Source organism: Phaenicophaeus curvirostris, chromosome 6 (genome assembly GCF_032191515.1).
Source record: "Phaenicophaeus curvirostris isolate KB17595 chromosome 6, BPBGC_Pcur_1.0, whole genome shotgun sequence".
NCBI lineage: Eukaryota > Metazoa > Chordata > Aves > Cuculiformes > Cuculidae > Phaenicophaeus > Phaenicophaeus curvirostris.
The window spans coordinates 3499453-3518416 of NC_091397.1; the positions used below are offsets into that span (position 1 = coordinate 3499453).

The 18964-nt window shown below is 42.2% G+C and overlaps 1 protein-coding gene and 1 long non-coding RNA gene across 2 annotated transcripts in view; one reads left to right on the forward strand and one right to left on the reverse strand.

Moving 5' to 3' along the window:
• VIPR1 (vasoactive intestinal peptide receptor 1) overlaps positions 1–18964 on the reverse strand; it is a 109165-nt gene that overhangs the window by 62717 nt on the left and 27484 nt on the right. The window contains exon 2 of the mRNA XM_069859189.1: positions 13586–13682. Coding sequence (XP_069715290.1) covers positions 13586–13682 — 97 coding nt within the window. The remainder of the gene's footprint in view (positions 1–13585; positions 13683–18964) is intronic.
• On the forward strand, positions 349–4237 carry LOC138721790 (uncharacterized). Its single transcript, XR_011337616.1, has 3 exons — positions 349–373; positions 3912–4014; positions 4191–4237. It is a non-coding gene; the product is annotated as an uncharacterized lncRNA (long non-coding RNA).

Here is an 18964-nt window from a genome sequence, read left to right on the forward strand (position 1 = left end):
GTCCACCTCATCACGTTTTTATTTTTACCAGCACTGACAGTCTGCTCTGAAGCAAACCCATCCCCACAGAGCTCTACTTTCAACTTTCCATGGCTTTGCATTTAATTTGGCTATTTTTTGCTTGTCATGCTGCTTGCTATCACCCCAGCACTGTAGGCAGGATGTGACAGAGAAACCATTTAGCTGAAGGAAAACCACAGTCCTGCCAGGGCATGCAAAACCCTGACACTGTAGCATTTCCTTCCCACCACTGATGTGCTCTCTGTGATGCACTGATGATCCTTTATTCATCCCTCAGTCAGGCATTTGCAGTCCCTCAGCAGCAAATAGACCTGAGCAATCACAGAAGACTGAAAGGATTCCCAGACTGAGGGTAAGTAAAAATAGTTTACCTTGGACTTTGTCTCAATATTTATAGTTTACCTTGGACTTTGCTGGGGAGAGCTGAGAGAGCTGGGGTTGTTTAGCCTGGAGAAGAGGAAGCTGAGGGGAGACCTCATTGCTCTCTACAACTACCTGAAAGGAGGTTGTAGAGAGGAGGGAGCTGGCCTCTTCTCCCAAGTGACAGGGGACAGGACAAGAGGGAATGGCCTCAAGCTCCACCAGGGGAGGTTTAGGCTGGACATTAGGAAAAAATTCTTCACAGAAAGGGTCATTGGGCACTGGAACAGGCTGCCCAGGGACGTGGTTGATTCACCTTCCCTGGAGGTGTTTAAGGCACGGGTGGACGAGGTGCTAAGGTGCATGGTTTAGTGATTGATAAGAATGGTTGGACTCGATGACCCGGTGGGTCTCTTCCAACCTGGTTGTTCTATGATTCTATGAATAGCTGTGGCAAGACAGAAATAGTGATTTAATTTTTCCCACTCTGCATTCAAGCTTGAAAGTAACAAGAGTGTTGTTACTCGTTATAAAAGCTGGTTTGCATTTCTGCAGTGGTTTCCAGTAAAAGCTGTCCAAGCACTCAACAGGAAATCTCAAAAGATATATTTCTCCCAAAATGTTTGCAGAAACTTGACTCAAAGACATTTGAAGGAAACTTCACCTTAAGCCCCCAGACTAAGTCATTCTAAACAGTGTGAAAGAAATCACCAGGGACTGTTTCTGGAGGATTATTTTTAAGCAGGAAAATCCTATGAGTTTTTCCATCATCAACACTAGGCAATAAGTTTAAAAACAAGTATAATCTTCTATGCTTTCTTTAAGCAACAAACTAAATAAACACTTTTTTCATCACTCTTGTTATAAATCAAATTTGTGAGCTGAGCCCTTCTGCCTAATTCCACAACATGTAAACTGAAACTAAAGATCCAAGAGCTAAGACAAAGATTTACGAAGTGAGTTGCCAAAAACATTACTTATCTCCTCACCAGAATCTAAACAAGAGATATATCTCTAGTGCTCTGAACACAAAGCATGCTTTAGTGGCTTCTCCCCTTCTTGCTCAAATTCTCCTCTTCTTCCAGAAGTTGAAAAGAACTGGATTCATAGAGAAGCAGACTTTAAATTTAGGTACCTACTCTTCCTCTATGGTGTTTCCCATGTTGGCACCTCCAGACAGCAATTCATAGTGAAGATGACTAGGCTCAACCTCTAACAGTATTTTTTTAACTGTTGAGGAGGCAAAAGTGGTCACTCTGATAATCTAAGATGTAAAATGGGACTCACTCATGCTGTAGCTCTTCCATACCTTTCTGTCTTGCCTACCAGAAGGAGACAGAGGTGTTGCAAGGAGGAAAGCATTAGAGATTTTGTGGGTCTTCCTAATAAAACAGGCTGAGCAAGGACAAGACATGAGTGCAGCAGCTCTCAGTGCTGGTTCAAGCACTGTGAGAGTCTGGAGACTTTTCCTCAATTTTCCAGTGTTCAGTCCAATCTGCACAAATACCTAGACATTCTTAAATGTATACGGCAACTTGAATAGTAACATCAAGAGGAGAGCTCAGGAGACCTGACCGCTTTAATGAGGTGCAAACCCTCCCGCTGACCTACTGAGTTTGACTTGCTTGTTGAAGGCAAGCAGGCAAGTAACAGCCCCCTGGCGACGTGCTCACAGCTTACCAGGCTGGAATAAGCTGTGAGAGGTCTCCTTGCAGCAATTATGGCATGATTAAGAGGAATTTTACCCTGTTACTACTTTAAAGGATCATCCAGTACCTTGAAGACCAAATGATGTGCTTTGTGATGGAGGAGATTTTCAGTCAATGCTGCTCTCCTTCACAGCAAATATTGGGCTAAGATATGACACCTCACTGAAAAAAAGAAAGGTAAAATGGAAGTTTCCTCTACAAACCGTAAGCCACAGGCTACCTAGTCTTGCTACTAGAAATATATTGCAGTCCTTGCACAAAGGCAGAGTGTGCCACATAAAATCTTCATGATCTTGCTCTTGCTTACTAGATGTGCTGGAGTTAGTGCTGGAAATGTGCTTCTCATCCATAAACATAGAAAGGCATCTGCAAAATCAGGAACACTGCACCTTGGCTCTGTAGGAAGGGACAAGAGGGACCAGAAAACTTTGGCTTCACATGGCGGCATATTCAATGGTTAGAAGGCAAAACAAAAGAAAAGCTAAATTTGAGAGGCACCAAGAACTTAAATTCTTTCCGCAACAGAAACCTTACCTAGGGCTGGTGGATGTGAAGCTGCTCTTCCACATTAACAGGTTTGGATATCAAGAAATAAAAGCACCTAGATTACAGGAGCCAAATGGATAGCAAAATCAATGGAAAAATCTCTAGCTGCAGCAGGTTTCGTATCTCAGCAATATGTTGTGACAGGAGTTCATAACTGATGGCATATGCAATGTTTTCCAATGCATTGACCCCATGTAAAAAGGGCGGATAACATCATGTAAGCGCTCTGATATAGTCAGCAGGAAAAGAAAGATAAAAAAGTTGAGGAAGCAGAGATTTCTTAACCAGAAATTTGACTGGATGAGAGGGGGGCAAATACAAGCTGTTATCAGAAACAAAAGCCCTGTGTAGATGAATTTTGTCTGAGCAATTATCCAGAGACAATGCTTTGCATTTGCTTTCCATTGGTCTGTAGGAATGGCATTTTTCCCTTATTTTTGTAACCTTTGCATAACTAAGGCTGTGTGCAATAATGCATTATCCCATGGTAACAAAAATAAAAGGTAACCAAAATGTCTGATGGCATTTAAAAATGTTACATAGCTTCCAAACTAAAAAGCCTTTTTCCGTACAAGACATGTTCACTAAATGCCCGTTAATCCCGACAGGCTACAAGACAGCAGTTCCCAAGTCAAATAAACACTGCTGTTTGTTAGAAAGATTGCAGCCAGGACATATCAGCAACAGGCAAAACAGAAGAAAAGCTTCCATCTCTATAGTATATTAAGGCAGAAAAAAAATGTTGTAATGTCTTATCTTGTGATTGTTTCTGTAGAAATGTGAGGTAAAGGCAAAAATCAGAGAGAAGAAGGATGAGGTGCTGTGTAGATCTGTTTGAATTTCACCCTGTCACTGATAGGTGTCTGGACTTCAGGTGACAGGGTACATTCAGACAAAAACAAAGAACTGAGAAGGTACCACTATTCACCCAGGAATCAGAAGTTGTCAGTGGAGAGATGTGCCCTCCTTGAACAGTGGGTTACCAAGAAAGGATGAACAGCTGGATAACAGCTGTGTAGGAAAAACATCTTTGGGTGTTATTTCCTCAGAATAAGACTCACGGCTTGGAAAAATGGCCATCAGCCTCAGACAGGATTGGAGCAGCCAGCATAACACTCTGGAAGCTGCTCACACATAAGGGTTGAAGCTGGCTTTACCACCATCGCAACACATGCTTTCTTTTCATGTTTCCAAAACCAGCTTTCCTAGTGTGGTTGAGGAAAGGTCATCGTCTGAAAACTACAGGACAGACTTTTCTCTCTTTTGAATTTCCAGAGAGCACGCTCCACCTCTAAGAGCCTGCAGCATGAAGTGTTGGTGGCTGGGAAGAGTCCCAGAGCAGATGGAGAAAATGTTAATGAAGGAAGACCTTTTGGAGGTACCATGCAGTGTCCTGTCCCAACTGAGTACCATGGCCACTCTCCAATAAAGGGAAGATAAACTTCTCTTAAATAAAAGGCACCTTGACTCTGGTACTGATCTTTAAAGAGAGATAAACGAGAGTCTAGGGCTTAAGGTCTTGATGTCACATGATTGAATTTTCTACTGTTTTAGAGGACATGTTGACCAGGAATGGGGAGGATTGATGTCACATGTGGAATTTGCTTGATGCTGCTCTTGTTTCACAGCAAGACTGAAGCCAAGACAACATTTCTATCACCTAGACCAGAGTAATAAAGTACAGTAAATGAAGGATAACGTGGAAAGTTATCTTGCGGATCCCTTTGCCTTTAAAGAGATCATTAAGATCAACAGTATGTATTATTTTAAACTGAATTAAATTCTTCTCCAGGCTTCATTGCATATGTCAACTTGATCCTCAGGGCTGGATTTAGCTGACCAGCAGCAGTCATTTAGTGCCATTCCTGATGTCCCAGGTTATGTGAGATTTCTGAAAGGGCTGGTGGATATAGTACAAGACTTAGGAAAGCCCTACACAATTCTGAAATGACAACCAGAAGCCACACTGATTAGCCAAAGACATCTGTTAAGAACTTTGATGTGTGGCTAAGGGCTCAAAGGAGCCAACCCCTGTCCAAGGGTCTGACTATACTTGACTTTAGTCTTTGAGTGGTCTAAACCAAGCGGGCAAGCCTGCCCGCTTCCCCTGCAAGGAAGATGTCTCTGTAGATCTTCTCGGCCTGGAGACAGGTCTCTCCTCTGGCTATACCAGCATCACCTTATATTATTACCCAGAGCCCTGCTTTAGATGTCTACCAAGATATATATTTCCCGTGAAAGCTAGCAAACTCCACCAGTTCAGTGGCTCATCTGAATGCTCCCTTTGCTAATGAGTTTAAACCAGTGGCCTTTGTTCACAAAAATGTCCATCCTCATCTATGTGAAGGTGTAATGAACCCACACATGAGCACCTAGCAAGTTTTAGAGAGGTACCACAACCCTAATGGAGCCAGAAAGCACAGCACTTTCCCAGTTTTGGGTGGGCGGTCCATTCACCCCCATTCTCCACACTCCTGTGGCAATGGAGCGTCTGGAGAGCTGCTGATAACCAGGCTGTCATGCAAATCCAACTGACACATCATCTATCCCAGGAGGTCTTATGCAACTGGAAGGTGAGAATTCACTTGAACTTTTGCAAGCAAGGAACTATTAATTATTTCTTATCTTACTGCACAATAAACAGATGGTGATGAATAAACAGACTCCTCGTTTAAACTTCATTAACGTTTTTGCAGCTTGACTTTTAATTTCCATATGTTCACCGCTTCTTCTCCCATCAAACACGACTTGACTTCTTCAAAGGGAACTGTCAAAGAACCCAAGCTCCAAATCTGGCTTTTCAAGCCAGCTTCCCCTCTAGGCCTACAGAACAGCAAAAGCAGTTTAGAGAGAATAAACAACATGGGCCATTTCCCCCCCTTAATTTGTTTGCATATGACAATGCTGATGATGGTCTTGCAGGACTCAGCCCTATTGCCCACAACAAGTACGAAGCATATACAAGTTGAGCAGATACGAACAGGCATTTGGAAATGGATTGGTACTGTTGTGGTTTTTTTACTCCACATTTTCAACTTTTCTGATATTTTGATCGGGTTTCAAGCCCTGCTTAGAAGACAGACAGATTGCAAATATAAAGTGCAGAGCTGAAGTACTTCAGGCATCAGAAGTAGTTCAACTATAGTAGCTCCTTGATGGCTACTGGCAATTTTTACTGACACTTAGCAAATCATTTCAGCTATCTCTGTACTACTGAACTGTGAGGAACAGATAAACTAAACGCTGGTCTGTCTCTGAGATACTGGCAGCCTCCAGCTGTGAATATCTGAAGTTCTGAGCTTGTTCCACTCAAACTCAACTTCTACAAGAATTTAGGACACAAATCAAACTGAAAGTGTTCCTTTTTGGAGAAAAAAAAATAAAAAAGGTCCTGAAAATCCATAAAGTGACGGAAATTCAGCAAAGGGAAATCCAGCAAAGGGAAATCCAAAGTCCTACACTTGGTAAGCAATAATGCCATGCACACGTACAAGCTGCAGAGTAGCTTTGAAGAGAAGGACCTGGAGGTTGAACATAAACCAGCAATGTGTCCTTGCCACAGAGAAGGTGAATGTTATCCTCACTACATGAGAGACATGGACAGACTGGAAAGAGTCCAACAAAAGGCTGCAAAGAACATTGAGGAACTGGAGCACATTTGAAGAAAGACTGAGAGAGTGGGGACTCTTTGGCCTAGAGAAGAGAAGGATCAGTGGGGATTTTATCAATGTGTATAAATATCAAATGCTGTTCATGGGAAAGCAAAGAAAACAGAGACACAATGGGTACAAACTAAAAACCAGGAAATTCCACTTAAAATTAAGATTTTTTTTTTCCCCCCTGTTAACATACTTAAACACTGGAATAGGTTGCATAGAGAGGTTCTGTTTTATTTAAAAACCAACTAGACATGGTCCTGAGCAACCTGATTTGGCTTTAATCAGGGGGTTGGACTAGGTGATACCAGGAGATCCCAATTGGGTCTCCTCTCCGTTCTTTTATATTTTCCCTCATACTCAAACTGCTATGCCATTAAAGTCCAAAACTTGGCCAGGATTTCTGAGCCAATGACCTGCCTGACATCCCTACTTCTCTCCACAAAGGTTTTTTTACCATACAACACCATTCTTTCTGCACAGCAGCACGGTCTTCAGAGCTGCTCATTCTACCCAAACACAAGTCAAAGTACCTCATTCAACTGCCATCCCTAAATGACTCTCCTGCTTCTGAAAGAATATCTGATTACAGAGCAAATTGATTAGCAACAATGGGATAAACTGATAATGAGCTCAGCCAACAAACCTAGACCCGACTGCTTTCCTTTGTCTTTTTAACAAAAAAGAGAGGGTTACTTTTTTTTTTTTTTATTTCATTTGAGTGCTTCAGCTTAAGCTGAACTGTTTGTAAACTTCACCCATAGAGAGGTGAAGCTTTCTTAAAAACAAAACCAAAAAAACTCTCTGTGCTTAGGGATCATTAAATAAAAAAAGCAAGTGGAAGTCAGCAAGAAGCAACGCAGTGGTGAGATCTGCCTTGTAGCAAGCCTGTAGGTGCTCAGCTGCACTTCACATGTGAGATCTGCCACCAGCTGTGGGCCTGGAAAGCAAAACCTCCTTCAAACATCCTTTCCTCCTGACCCTTGGGAGAGCTTCCCTACTCCTGCTAACTACTGTCAGCTAAGCAGTCACTGTATTGCACAGAGATGTCCTGGTTGAAAAACTATCTTGGTTTTCAGTGGGGCTGGGATTCCATTCTTCGCTTTAGAAATATGTTTGTAATCATGGCAAGGTAATGCAGAGGGCTGAAGAACTCCGTTTATTATAAGCTCCTCAATTGACTAAGTGCCTTGGAGAACTCCAGCTTGTGCAATTGCCTTTTTTATTTGTTTAATATTGCAGTGGTAGGAGATGCCACTCAAGAAGCAGCCCCGTACAGCCACGAAAAAAAGAGAAAGGGAAAGAAGAGAGCACAGGCAGCCACTGGGTAACTCGTAGCCTGCTATCATAGCAGCTACCAGCAGCGTGCAAACTCCAAACTACAAAGCAACACTCAAAAATTTCTCATTGTGCTTCTCAGCTAGAGCAGCGGAGAGACCTCTCACTGGAGGCATTCAAACCTAAGACTAACTTGGCTCAACTGATCCTGCAGTTGCCCAAGCAGGTCTCCCACAGCTGCTGGCTGCTGAAAATTTTTTAAAACCTTTTTAAACGATGCAGCCAACCTTCCAGCTCTGACCTGCCACTGGTTGCTTACAGTTGCACCAATATTGCAGAAACCAGTGCTGTGGCTCCGTGGTGTAACTGCACCAGGGTGCTGCTGAACTGAATGTCCAGACGTTCTAGATGATGGAGCACTGTCAAGACTTGAGTTCCTGCCTCTGCATGTCTGTTACACCACTGCACTGCTTGGCAATGGCATAAAAAGAAATGTGGCTTTGTTTATGTTTATTATAACTCGAGCATCCCTAACGAACCTTCTAAGCACGTTCTGGGAGAACACCATCCAAAGATTTGCACCCGAAGTCATTGCAGACTGATGTATGCTACTATGTACAGATTTATTTGAGAGAAGAGAGATGGAGAAAGAGAAGAGGGAACCTAGGCTGGATGATATGAATTTTCTCCTTTTGGGTGTTATTTCTACCCAGAGACATAGTAGTTTCCTGGGATTGAAAATTATGGGGGATGCCAAAATACTGTATTTCCTATTCCCCTGTCTACCCACAGTATTTTTATAAGACTCAATCATAAAGAACCTGGACAATTTTAAAGTTATTTGTCCTTACCTTACCCCTGCTAGGTAGGAAAATATTAATATTTCTATTTTAAAAGAGGAAAACTAAATCCAAGAGACTCAGGAATCACTCACCTTAACTGCAGCCACAGCTCTGCTGTAGTTGCAATAATCTATGGATATCAAATGAGAGAAAGTTTGCAGGGAGACCAACTGTGAGACCAGAATAGCATGGGAATAAAAGATGCTTAGGATGGGAAATTAAGGCATCCACAGCTAACGATTTACATTTGCACGGTGTCATTCCAAGCAGATATGATCTGTGTCATTCATGCCAGCCATGAGAATGACTGATTTTCTGCAAGGAACACCAGACACTTCACACGTAACAAAACTACATATTTCTTTAGTCCAACACTTCGGCACATCTGTGTGTGATGCAATCCAGCAGTGCTTTCTCCTTAGCTGTGTGATAAGAGGAGGAATAACCAAAACCCATTTTCCAACATGTCAAACCCCAGCAAAAAGTATTCACTATCACTTCGTAGAAATGGTGCAAGCAACCTCACTGAGTTGAGTTTTAGGTCCTTTAGGAACACAGTCTGCACAGAAATTGAGATGAAGCATTTTACACATTGTCTCCTGCATTAAGCAGGGAAGAATCCTGCCACTGGCACAGTTATAGCTTTTTCAGAAGACTTTTTCTAATAATGTCTCAAAATATACTGTGAGCACCCTTTGGAGGCTTATCTAACGAATACGTTATTGAAAGTTTAGTTTCCTGAAATGCAATTCTGTATGTAAACAAACATATTCAGCACTCCTAAAGATGAAATTGATACTTCACTTCATTTTGCCAAATCCTCCCCCAAACCAGTGAACACCAGGACAGGAACCATCTGCAAAGCTTAGTTATTTCCAATACAGCCGAGCTGCTCACTAAGAATCACCTCGTAGTAAACAAAGATCTTGTCAACAGTCAAGAAAATTTGAACATCACTCATCACATCCCAAGAGTTGCCTAAAATCAAGTGGAAGAAATCCCTCACCAAAAGTCATTCCAATACAACAGCTACCTGTCCGTGTGAAACAAACCAGTCTCAAGTCTACTTAGTCTTGATTTTAATGGTAAAGAACCCACTTCTGTATCGAATCACAGCTGTCGCTTTACTAGTTATTTCAGCATGGAGGTAAAAGTATAACAGAGCAGAGGACTGCAAGTGCAGTTCTGCTCATGAAATCCAGCAACATGCAACTGCATCCTACACACCCTTTCATAAAGTGAGCAAGCTCTGCCATGCAGTCAACAAAACACTCCTTCCCGCAGACCTCCAGAAAGGCTGTTCAGTATCCTCTAAGTGTTACAAACTTCCTTTAAAGTCCAGACTTTGATCTCACAGCCGTTTTATTCTCCTGTGTAAACACTGCCAGATTAAACCGGTCTTCCCTGCTGCTTTCTCCCCAGCTGCATCTTAGAATCATAGAATCTTCTGCAGCCTTTCCTGTGTTGATAAGCTAACCTCTTCTCATCAGTCCTGCTTTTGTGACCCCTGCATTTGTCCTGTGTCCCTGCTACAGCCTCTTCAAATGTGGGTAATTTCACTGATACCTAATCACGCTCCTAGCAGGGAACAGAGACACTCTCATCCTGCTAATAATAAACAGCAGTCCTAGGGACCCTGACTGCTGACACTACAAACAGCAATTGGCATCTACTACCAGCAATTAAAACAGAGATTTAATTTGAAAAGAAAGCATTGCTCTCACTCATGTACATAGACATAAGGAATGGGTATTGAAGACAAAAGAGCATTAAGACAGACGTTCTTGTTTATCAGTGGAAATCTACCTGCTTCTCCTGAGCTTCAATCTCAGCACCACCATCAGGTGGTTCTTAATAAGTGACTAATGTATCTGACACATCAAATTACACCCTTGATTAAACGCCTCTAATCAATACAATTGATAATGGCTTCTAAACAAAGCTTTATTTCCAGACTGTACTGAAATGGTGTTTCCTCATTTCCACTCATTTAATTAGAAAGGATAACAAATCAGTTGTCAAACCTCAAGTGATTTTCTTTTTGTTGAAAGGATGTGGAACGCGCAAAAGACAACAAACTTACCTGGCCATAAATCAAGGTATTACATGATGGACAGCAAAGAACATCAGTTGCTTTCCATAATCCTCCTCTGTGGGACTGAACTGTATTAAAACTACACTTTTCCTGAGAGTTTTACAGGATTTTTTCTTTCCAGCAACACTCAGATTTAACAGATTTAATAATTTAATATATGATTGCATATCGTCATCTTCAAAACATTTCTCCCTAAGAAACTACCCTCACCCTCAAACCGTCAAAGTTCAAAGTTTTATTTTGCAGCTATGCTCAGTTGCATTTACTGAATATATGGAACACCACTCCAGACATACATCTCTTTCAACCTACTTGGGCTCACACACTTAGCCTTTAACACTCCAAGGAGGAAACATCTCATTTAGGGACTTTCAAGTTACCTGTCCACAATACTTTTCAAACAGACTTCTCCATAAAATGATTCACCCATATTCACCCATTTGAGAGCCAATTAAATTTGCTGGTTTCTTTCTGTTGATTGCGAGGGCAGCTGTGTCTATGTAAGAGTCAGGTATTGAGCTCTCAAATCATAGAATCACAGAATGGTTTGGGTTGGAAAGGATCTTAAAGATCATCCAGTTCCAATAATCATGCCACGTGCAGGGACACCTCCCACTGGAGCAGGTTGCTCAAAGCCTCATCCAACCTCCTGGTATGTGGCTTGCACAACTTCTCAAGGCAACCTGTTCCAGTGCCTCATAACCCTCACAGTAAAATATTTCTTCCTAACGTGCAATCTTCATCTCCCCTCTTTCAGCTTAAAACCGTACCCCCTCGTCCTATCATCACACTTCCTGATAAAGAGACCCTTCCCAGCTTTCCTGTAGGCCTCCTTTAAGTACTGGAAGGCTAAAATAAGGTTTCCCTCGAGTCTTCTCTTCTCTAGGCTGAACAAGCCCAGCTCCCAGCCTGTACTCATAGATGAGGTGCTCCAGCCCTCTGATCATCTTTACAGTCCTCCTCTGGACTTGCTCTAACAGATCCATGTCCTTCCTGTGCTGACGTTTTGGTACAAGTGCCAAGTGTTTTCCACACAGATTGTAGTGAAAAATTTGGTTGGATACACGCTGTGTCCCTACACACATTTGTTCCACACTGATGTCATGAATGGTCATTTCTACCCAGGATATGCAGACATACAACATGACATTCGACAGTAACACAGGAGTAGTGGGTACTGTCTCCATGGACAAAACATATTTTATAGTTTTCACAACTGCAATTTCTGAAACAGTCCCATTAAATGACTACAGGTAGCAACTGGTGGAAATGCAGAATTATCCCAGTCCCATTTTTCAGCATTCCATTTGGAAAAAAATATCCAAAGAATTTTTGTATACTTGCCAGTGCTTGACCATTAAGGGTGTGCAACCTTAGAATCAGGAAAAAAATATTTTCAGTGGCTGAGTTCATTGAGAGAAAAAATGCTGGTTTGGATTTAAATTTCAAATGCAAAATATCATCTTCCAAAAGTAGAAAAAATATTAACACTTTAAGCATTTCTCTGTTTTGAATCTGCTGCATTTAATTGAATTACCTTAAATATCTATGAACATGAAATGAAGCATTTAATTGGCTTTCAGAGGAATATTTTAATGATTCTGACTTTTCCTGGATTCCAGGAGAACATTTCATCAAATGACTCCATCTAACTGTAGAGGGACACACGAAACAGTTTCCGAATCAAACAAAACCACATCTTAGTAGATAAAAGCAGGGGCCAAGAGCTGTCATTGCATTCAGCAAAGCTCCTGCAGGGATCAGCTTGTTCCCAGCTATTCTACCCTTAAGCATGCAGATAGTCCTTCAATCTGTAAGCCTAACTGCAAGCATTGGGAAGGGGGAGATGATGTGAAGACGCCCTCTTCCACTTTTTCCTCTTTCAGGAGGTGGGATGCAAATATCAAGCAGGACACAAATCTTCCCACTCTTTCCTCCAGCAATACGATCCCTTTTTTTTCAGAACTTGACACTGGGTCCCTACACCTCTTTTTCTCACAAAACCAGGACCTGTGACTTGAAAGAGGCTCTTAGAGGGAGAGAGGTCCCACTCAATAGTTTGCTCTTGGGGTTTTGACAGCGCTGCTGTGGGATGGGATGACACAGCATCCAAACAAAAAACCTTCTCTCTCTGCCACACTAACCTCTACAATTTAAGACCAAGCATGGGTGGCTGTGTCACATTTTCTCAAGCTCTCTACAGGCTGCCAACTGGGGAATCGTGTTAGCATAGACCTTTAAAACATCACCCACCTACGTCCTATCTGGCAGGTTGATCTACAGCTCCTCTGCTCACACCAACATCCCACAGTCTCTCTCTTTCCTGCTCTGAAACCCCACGTGCCCAATGCATGGTGTGCCATTTCTGCTCCTCACGGAGGTACAGTCCAATGTTTGCTGCCTGAGGCTGGGATGGAGAAACCTTGGGAGGCTTGAAAGAAAAATTGGCATCATTGACCTTGCTCTCCTCTCCCGATCACTGAAGCGGGGAGTGGGTTAAGGGTACCAGAGAGTCTTCCAGGAGGACTGCCCAATGTGGTGTGTGCTCCACGTTATGTGAACAATGAGAGGATCTCAGCCATCTAGCCCAATTTCATAGATAATTTGCAGCCCTGAGGCACATCCTTCCTTTGTCCACTTCACCACCAGGGCAGGAACAATTTTGGTATGGGGATGGGAGGGCAGTTCAGAAGAAGGAGGTTTCCATGACTTCTCTTGAAGCAAATGAAGGCCTACAAGAACTTCAGGCTTTCTGATCCAAGTAAAAAATGGTCAAGACATTTCCAGTTCAGAGAGATGGATGACTGATTGTGATTAAACACACCGAGACACCTAAGCTAGGCTTAAGCAGATGAAAGGCAGTGAGTGATACCCTATTGAGCTACTCAGACTCTTGGTTGGTTGACTTGTACTTTGGAAGTACCTATTTCTCTCCCTCACAATGCAAGACCTCAACATCAGCTGGAGTAACTGCCCTCCTCCAGCAGCAGACGGGGTGAGAAATGGCAAGGACAAGGCAGCTATGAGGTTGGGTGATGTTGGCTTGCAGGCTAGGGAGAGAAAAGAGTGTCCCAATACCTGAAGTCTGGTTATCCCCAGTAAGCTCTGCCAAGCACTGGCTGCGCTCCTCTTCAATTTCCAGCATGATGCTGCACTCCGGACGTGTGCTGGATGCCTGCAGAAAGGGCAGAGAAGAAGAGAGTGAGTAAAATCCATCTGTACTCTGAGATGTTTTCTTGGGGATTCATGGCAATCTCAGCTCTCCTGAGTTGCTGCACAAGGAAGGTATACATCCAGCCTTATTTTATGTTTGCTTGAGAAAAGGGAATAAAACAGCATTTCCATCCATACCTTCCTTAAAGAAACCCCAACTTATATTTTTCTGATGATCAGGAGCAATTCCACTTCTTTATGCTCCGAGAACCCTGCCTGACTAACCTAGCACTAACAGCTATGTAGGGCAGAGAGATGGCAATTTTAATATTCATGCCAAGAGCAGTGGGATCTGTGCTTACATGGTTTATTCCCTCTGTTCTCACATGGCCTGCCTCCTGGCTCATACTAATTCAAAGGAAAACAAAACCCAAATCAAATAAGAATGAAATCTCTGATACAGATTAGGAGATCAAGGAGCTAAAAAGCAGGAAATTCCCAATGACAAGACTTTTTCCCCCAAGTGGTTTCTCCTCAGTCAGACCTAATTATATCATGTTTGTAATACAACATTGGCTATAAATGTTCAGGTAATTAATTGTGGACTTCTTACAACATGTAATTAATTAACTGCCTCAATCATAAAAGGTACAAAAGACAATCCACACTCCAAAAGAGGAATAAGGAGCTGGGCAATGGGTCACGTAACACAGAGTCCCCTTGTCACCAACATGCTCTCAGTGTGAAGGGAACACCAATTGCAAGCAGGTATTGAGGTCCCATGACACATGGCATTGCACAACTCCCATCTTTTTCAAAGAGATCGGAAAAGGCATTCAGCAGGGAGAAACTTATTCAGAAATTCAGCTGCAAAAAGACAGCAAGAGGGAATGATGTGAAGAGAGCAGAGGTTTCGGCTTGAGTTTATACGGTCACAGTTAAATGTAATATAGGAAAAAAACATGAGTTGAGTGACCTTCAAGGACAGCTTTTGAGGACAGGTGATGACTGTAAAAAGTCATCGATTCAGTGTTCACTCTAGTAGAGTCTTCGAAAAAGCATATATTTTCAACAGAAATTAGCAGAGAAAGGAAAAAAAAGAACTTTTCATGTCTCATTTCAAAATATGTAAGCTATTTCTCTATCTATATATTTGTCAGACAAGTTTGTAAGACAGGAGGCCCAGAAATCCTTGATGCAAATTGCCCTTTGGATTAATATTATTAAATAATTTAGCGCGTTAAATTTACTCTCACCATTTATGAACCCAACCTGCTCTCTTCCCCGTTTCACCCATGTCTTGTTCAGACTGTTATTTCCTTTAGGCTTGGAATGGGCCTTGCTTACTGGTCTATAAACAATTAATTATGTGCTTTTCTAATCAAACGAAAAATAAAAAACAAACAAACATGAGAAGGGGAGAATTATTTGGAGTTGGTTTGTAGTCAAATGTTTCTTTTTCTCAAAGGGAAACAGATCTCAGGAAATTTTATCTTTGCTTATCTAAAATACCATAGATTCATTTTGTTTTGATTTACTGCACTTCTTGCCTTTTTATTTAACCTTAAAAAGGCACAAAGGGAAGCGTGAGAGATCTGCAGAACACTTGCTGTACATATAAAGATTGAAATGTTTTCAAAACGTTCTGACTTTTTCAAAGGAAAGTTATAACTCTCTGGACTTAAACTATTGCCAAATTCATCTCACATCTATAAATAACTCAAGTTTTCACTTTATAAATGAATTCATACAGCTCTAACTTTCATCAGTGTTGGCGAAGCACTCTGTACTTCTACAAAATATTTTAAATGGGTTTTTTTTAGCAGTAATTTTTCTACCAAGCCCATTAGCAAGTACTTCACTGCTGCATCTTGCCTTCGCTAAAAATGCACGCCTAAATTGGCTGATTACATGTTTACCTTAAGAACCCAATATTTGCCTTTGAGTAAATATCTTATCACCTTTCAAAAAAAGAAAAAAAAAAAGAGGTTGATTCATTGCTCATATTCTGAAACACGGCCTCAAGATTGAGTCAGGTAGACTTGATTTTGGATGTAATTTTAAAAATACCTACTTTCATTCATCCACTCTAAGAGGAAAGACATCCACATTAAGTAAACCACTCCAAAAAGACTGTCCAAAAGCTGAAACACTAAAGTACAGGTGGATCCTGGCTTTTGTAGTCCCGGTGCTCAGTTGCTGTGAGCTTTTAGGCGATGCGAGTGCCTTTATTGACTGAAGGAGGATTTAGGCACCCAATCCCCACTGATTTCAGGCACATCCAGACACTGAAGTGGGATTTACTGCCGTGAGCCGAGATATCAAGCTTCAGCTGAGATGTTCTAGGATATCCCGCTTGTCCAACAACTTTTACTGCAGATAGCATGGGTCTGTGTGAATTAACCACATGTTGCATCCACCAAACCGAAATCAGCCACCTCATATACATCAAGCTCTCTAACAGGACAGGCTGGATCGATGGGCCAAGGCCAACTGTAAGACATTCAACAAGGCTCAGTGATGGGTCCTGCACTTGGGCAGCAACAACCTCATGCAGCGCTACAGACCTGGTGACAAATGGCTGGAAACCAGCCCTGTGGAAAAAGACCTGGGGGTGTTGGTTGAAAGCCATTTGAATACGGGCTAGCTGCATCCAGGTGGCCAAAAAGGCCAATAGCATCCTGGCTAGTATTAGAAACAGAGAGGAGTAGGGCAGTGTAATTGGCGCTGGTGAGGTCACACCTCAAATATTGTGTGCAGTTTTGGGCCCTTCACTGCAAAAAAAGATATTGGAGGGGATGAAGCATGTCCAGAGAAGAGCAATAAAGCTGGTGAAGAGGCTGGAGAGCACACCTTACAAGGAACTGCTCAGGGAACTGGGGTTGTTTAGCTTTGAGAAGAAGAGCCAGAAGGGAGACCTTATTGCTCTCTACAACTACCTGAAAGGAGGTTGTGGAGAGGAGGGAGCTGGGCTCTTCTCCCAAGTGACAGGGGACAGGACAAGAGGGAATGGCCTCAACCTCCGCCAGGGGAGGTTCAGACTGGATATCAGGAAAAAAATTTTCACGGAAAGGGTTATTGGGCACCGGCAGAGGCTGATATGGGAGGGAGCTGAATCACCATCCCTGAGGTATTTAAAAGATGGGTAGATGAGGTGCTCAGGGACATGATTTATTAGCAGATCGGAATGGTTAGGCATGATGATCCAAGAGGTCTTATCCAATCTGGTGATTCTACGACTTACTGCTCTCTACAACCACGTGAAAGGAGGTTGTAGAGACCTGGGTGTTGTTCTCTTTGCCCAGGTAACAAGTGTCCAAGGAAATGGTTGAACCATCACTGCTGGAGGTATTTAGAAGACATGCAGATGTGGTACTTAGGGACATGGTTTAGTGGTGGACTTGGCAGTGCTAGGTTTATGGTTGGATTCAAAGATCTTAAAGGTCCTTTTCAAATTAAATGAGTCTATGATTCTGTAAACAAATAAACAAAGATTGGGATGTATCTCACCTTCTCTCTTGGTGTGTTAACATCTTCCTTCATTTTCACTGGGTAAAAGCTATATGTTTAGTTTGAACTGATTTTTTACCATTCCTTCTAGTCCACAGAAAGCTAGTGAGCAACAGCCCTGAAGGCTTTCATCCCACTTCACTGACTGTAGTTGTACCAGTTCAAACTAAAATACCCACTACTGAGCTGGAGAAGGTCAGTGATGTGTGAACTTAATGTCTAAAGACCTTTAAATGAATCATCAAGGTCAACAAACAGACTCAGATTGGAAGCTGTCAAGCCTATGGCTAATTTTCCCCATTAACAAGTAAATAAATAACCCAAACAATCACAGCAACCCTCCTTCTACCTCCTTAGTGATAGCACTAATAACCTTCACATATCATAGCCATCATTGCTATAGGTTAACAAAGACAGCTGGAATGAAAACTGAACTAAAATAAAAATCACAGCTTTGAGCATCATTAGGAAACAGAAAAGTGTGTCTCTTTTTGTTGGTAGGTCACCAGTTCAGCTGACTTGATGGTGAAGTAGGGCAATAAGTTCAGCTGCCTTAAGTCAACTCCCAGTTGATGAAATGCTCAGGGCTGAAAATAACCTCACCAGAGCTGCAAATCTTGCTTGCCAGGGGGGATTTTCCCTGGGATGAGGGGCTAAATATCTCTCCTTCCTTGGTGTATTCCTCCTAGAAAAGATTGAAGTAGACTTTACAATAGACGGCTTGGTACAAGCTTACTTCACTTCTTCCCCAGCTCTGTTTTTTTGGGTTTTTTTTTCTTTTTTTTTCGTGTTTTGCTTTAGTTTATTTCTTTGGGGTTTGTTTCTGTAGAAAAGGCAGAGATTTGGGGCTTGGCACCTTTTAGTGCAGCAGGCAACTGGCCATGCAGACAGGGGGCTACGGATTACATTAATTCACATTTCCCATCCAAAAACTGTAGATAAAGGAAAAGCATGACAAGCTTTGGTTAGCTCACATTAACATCAGCTAGTGAACATTAATCCAACTTCCTGGTCATATCCATTGTGGGTGAAGCTGAAACTCTGTAAACCTTCCTTTGCTAAGCCCCCTTGTCATGCCCAAGGCACCATGTAAAAATTGTGGTGGGTTTGACAGGCGTTTTTTTTCTGCACACACTCTGAAGCCCTGAGCAGAAAGACAAAGGAAATGTTTCTCTGGATGTGATTTCCTGCAGCTCTGAATTCTGCAGCAATTCTTGTGTGGAATTATCCCCAAAGTCTTTATTAATGAGAGTTTTCCTTCCCGACAGATCCCAACAATTGTTAGAGGATTACTGCACAGTCTGCTACTGCAAAGAAAGCCATTGTGTACACCCTTTAATTAAATACAATTCAAAGGATTGTCACAGACTGAAGGAGCCATAGAAATGTTTACTCTCATCTATGCTGTCTGCCATTAGCAAGGCCAGGCTAATTGTGGACCAACTCATGTTGCTCACATGGTGACTCCTCAAAGACAAGTGGAATTCAGAGTGAAGCCACAGCTGTAGGCAAACCCATAATGATGTGAGCCTCAGTACCTCCCTTTCTCCTAATTCCAGAGTGTTCTCACCTGCAGCTCACTGTACAGAGACACCAGAAGAGATAGGAACTAGGGTGATCACAGCAATAACAGGATTTGGAGTCAAACAATAAATTAAATGGAGTCAAACAATAAATTAAAAAGCCTGCAGATGACAAAATCATATCCCTCACCCATTTCTGTTCAGCCCCAGAGCCCACGCAGTAGTGGCATACGGGTTTACTTCCAGTTATCTGAATGAAAATTTCTTATGC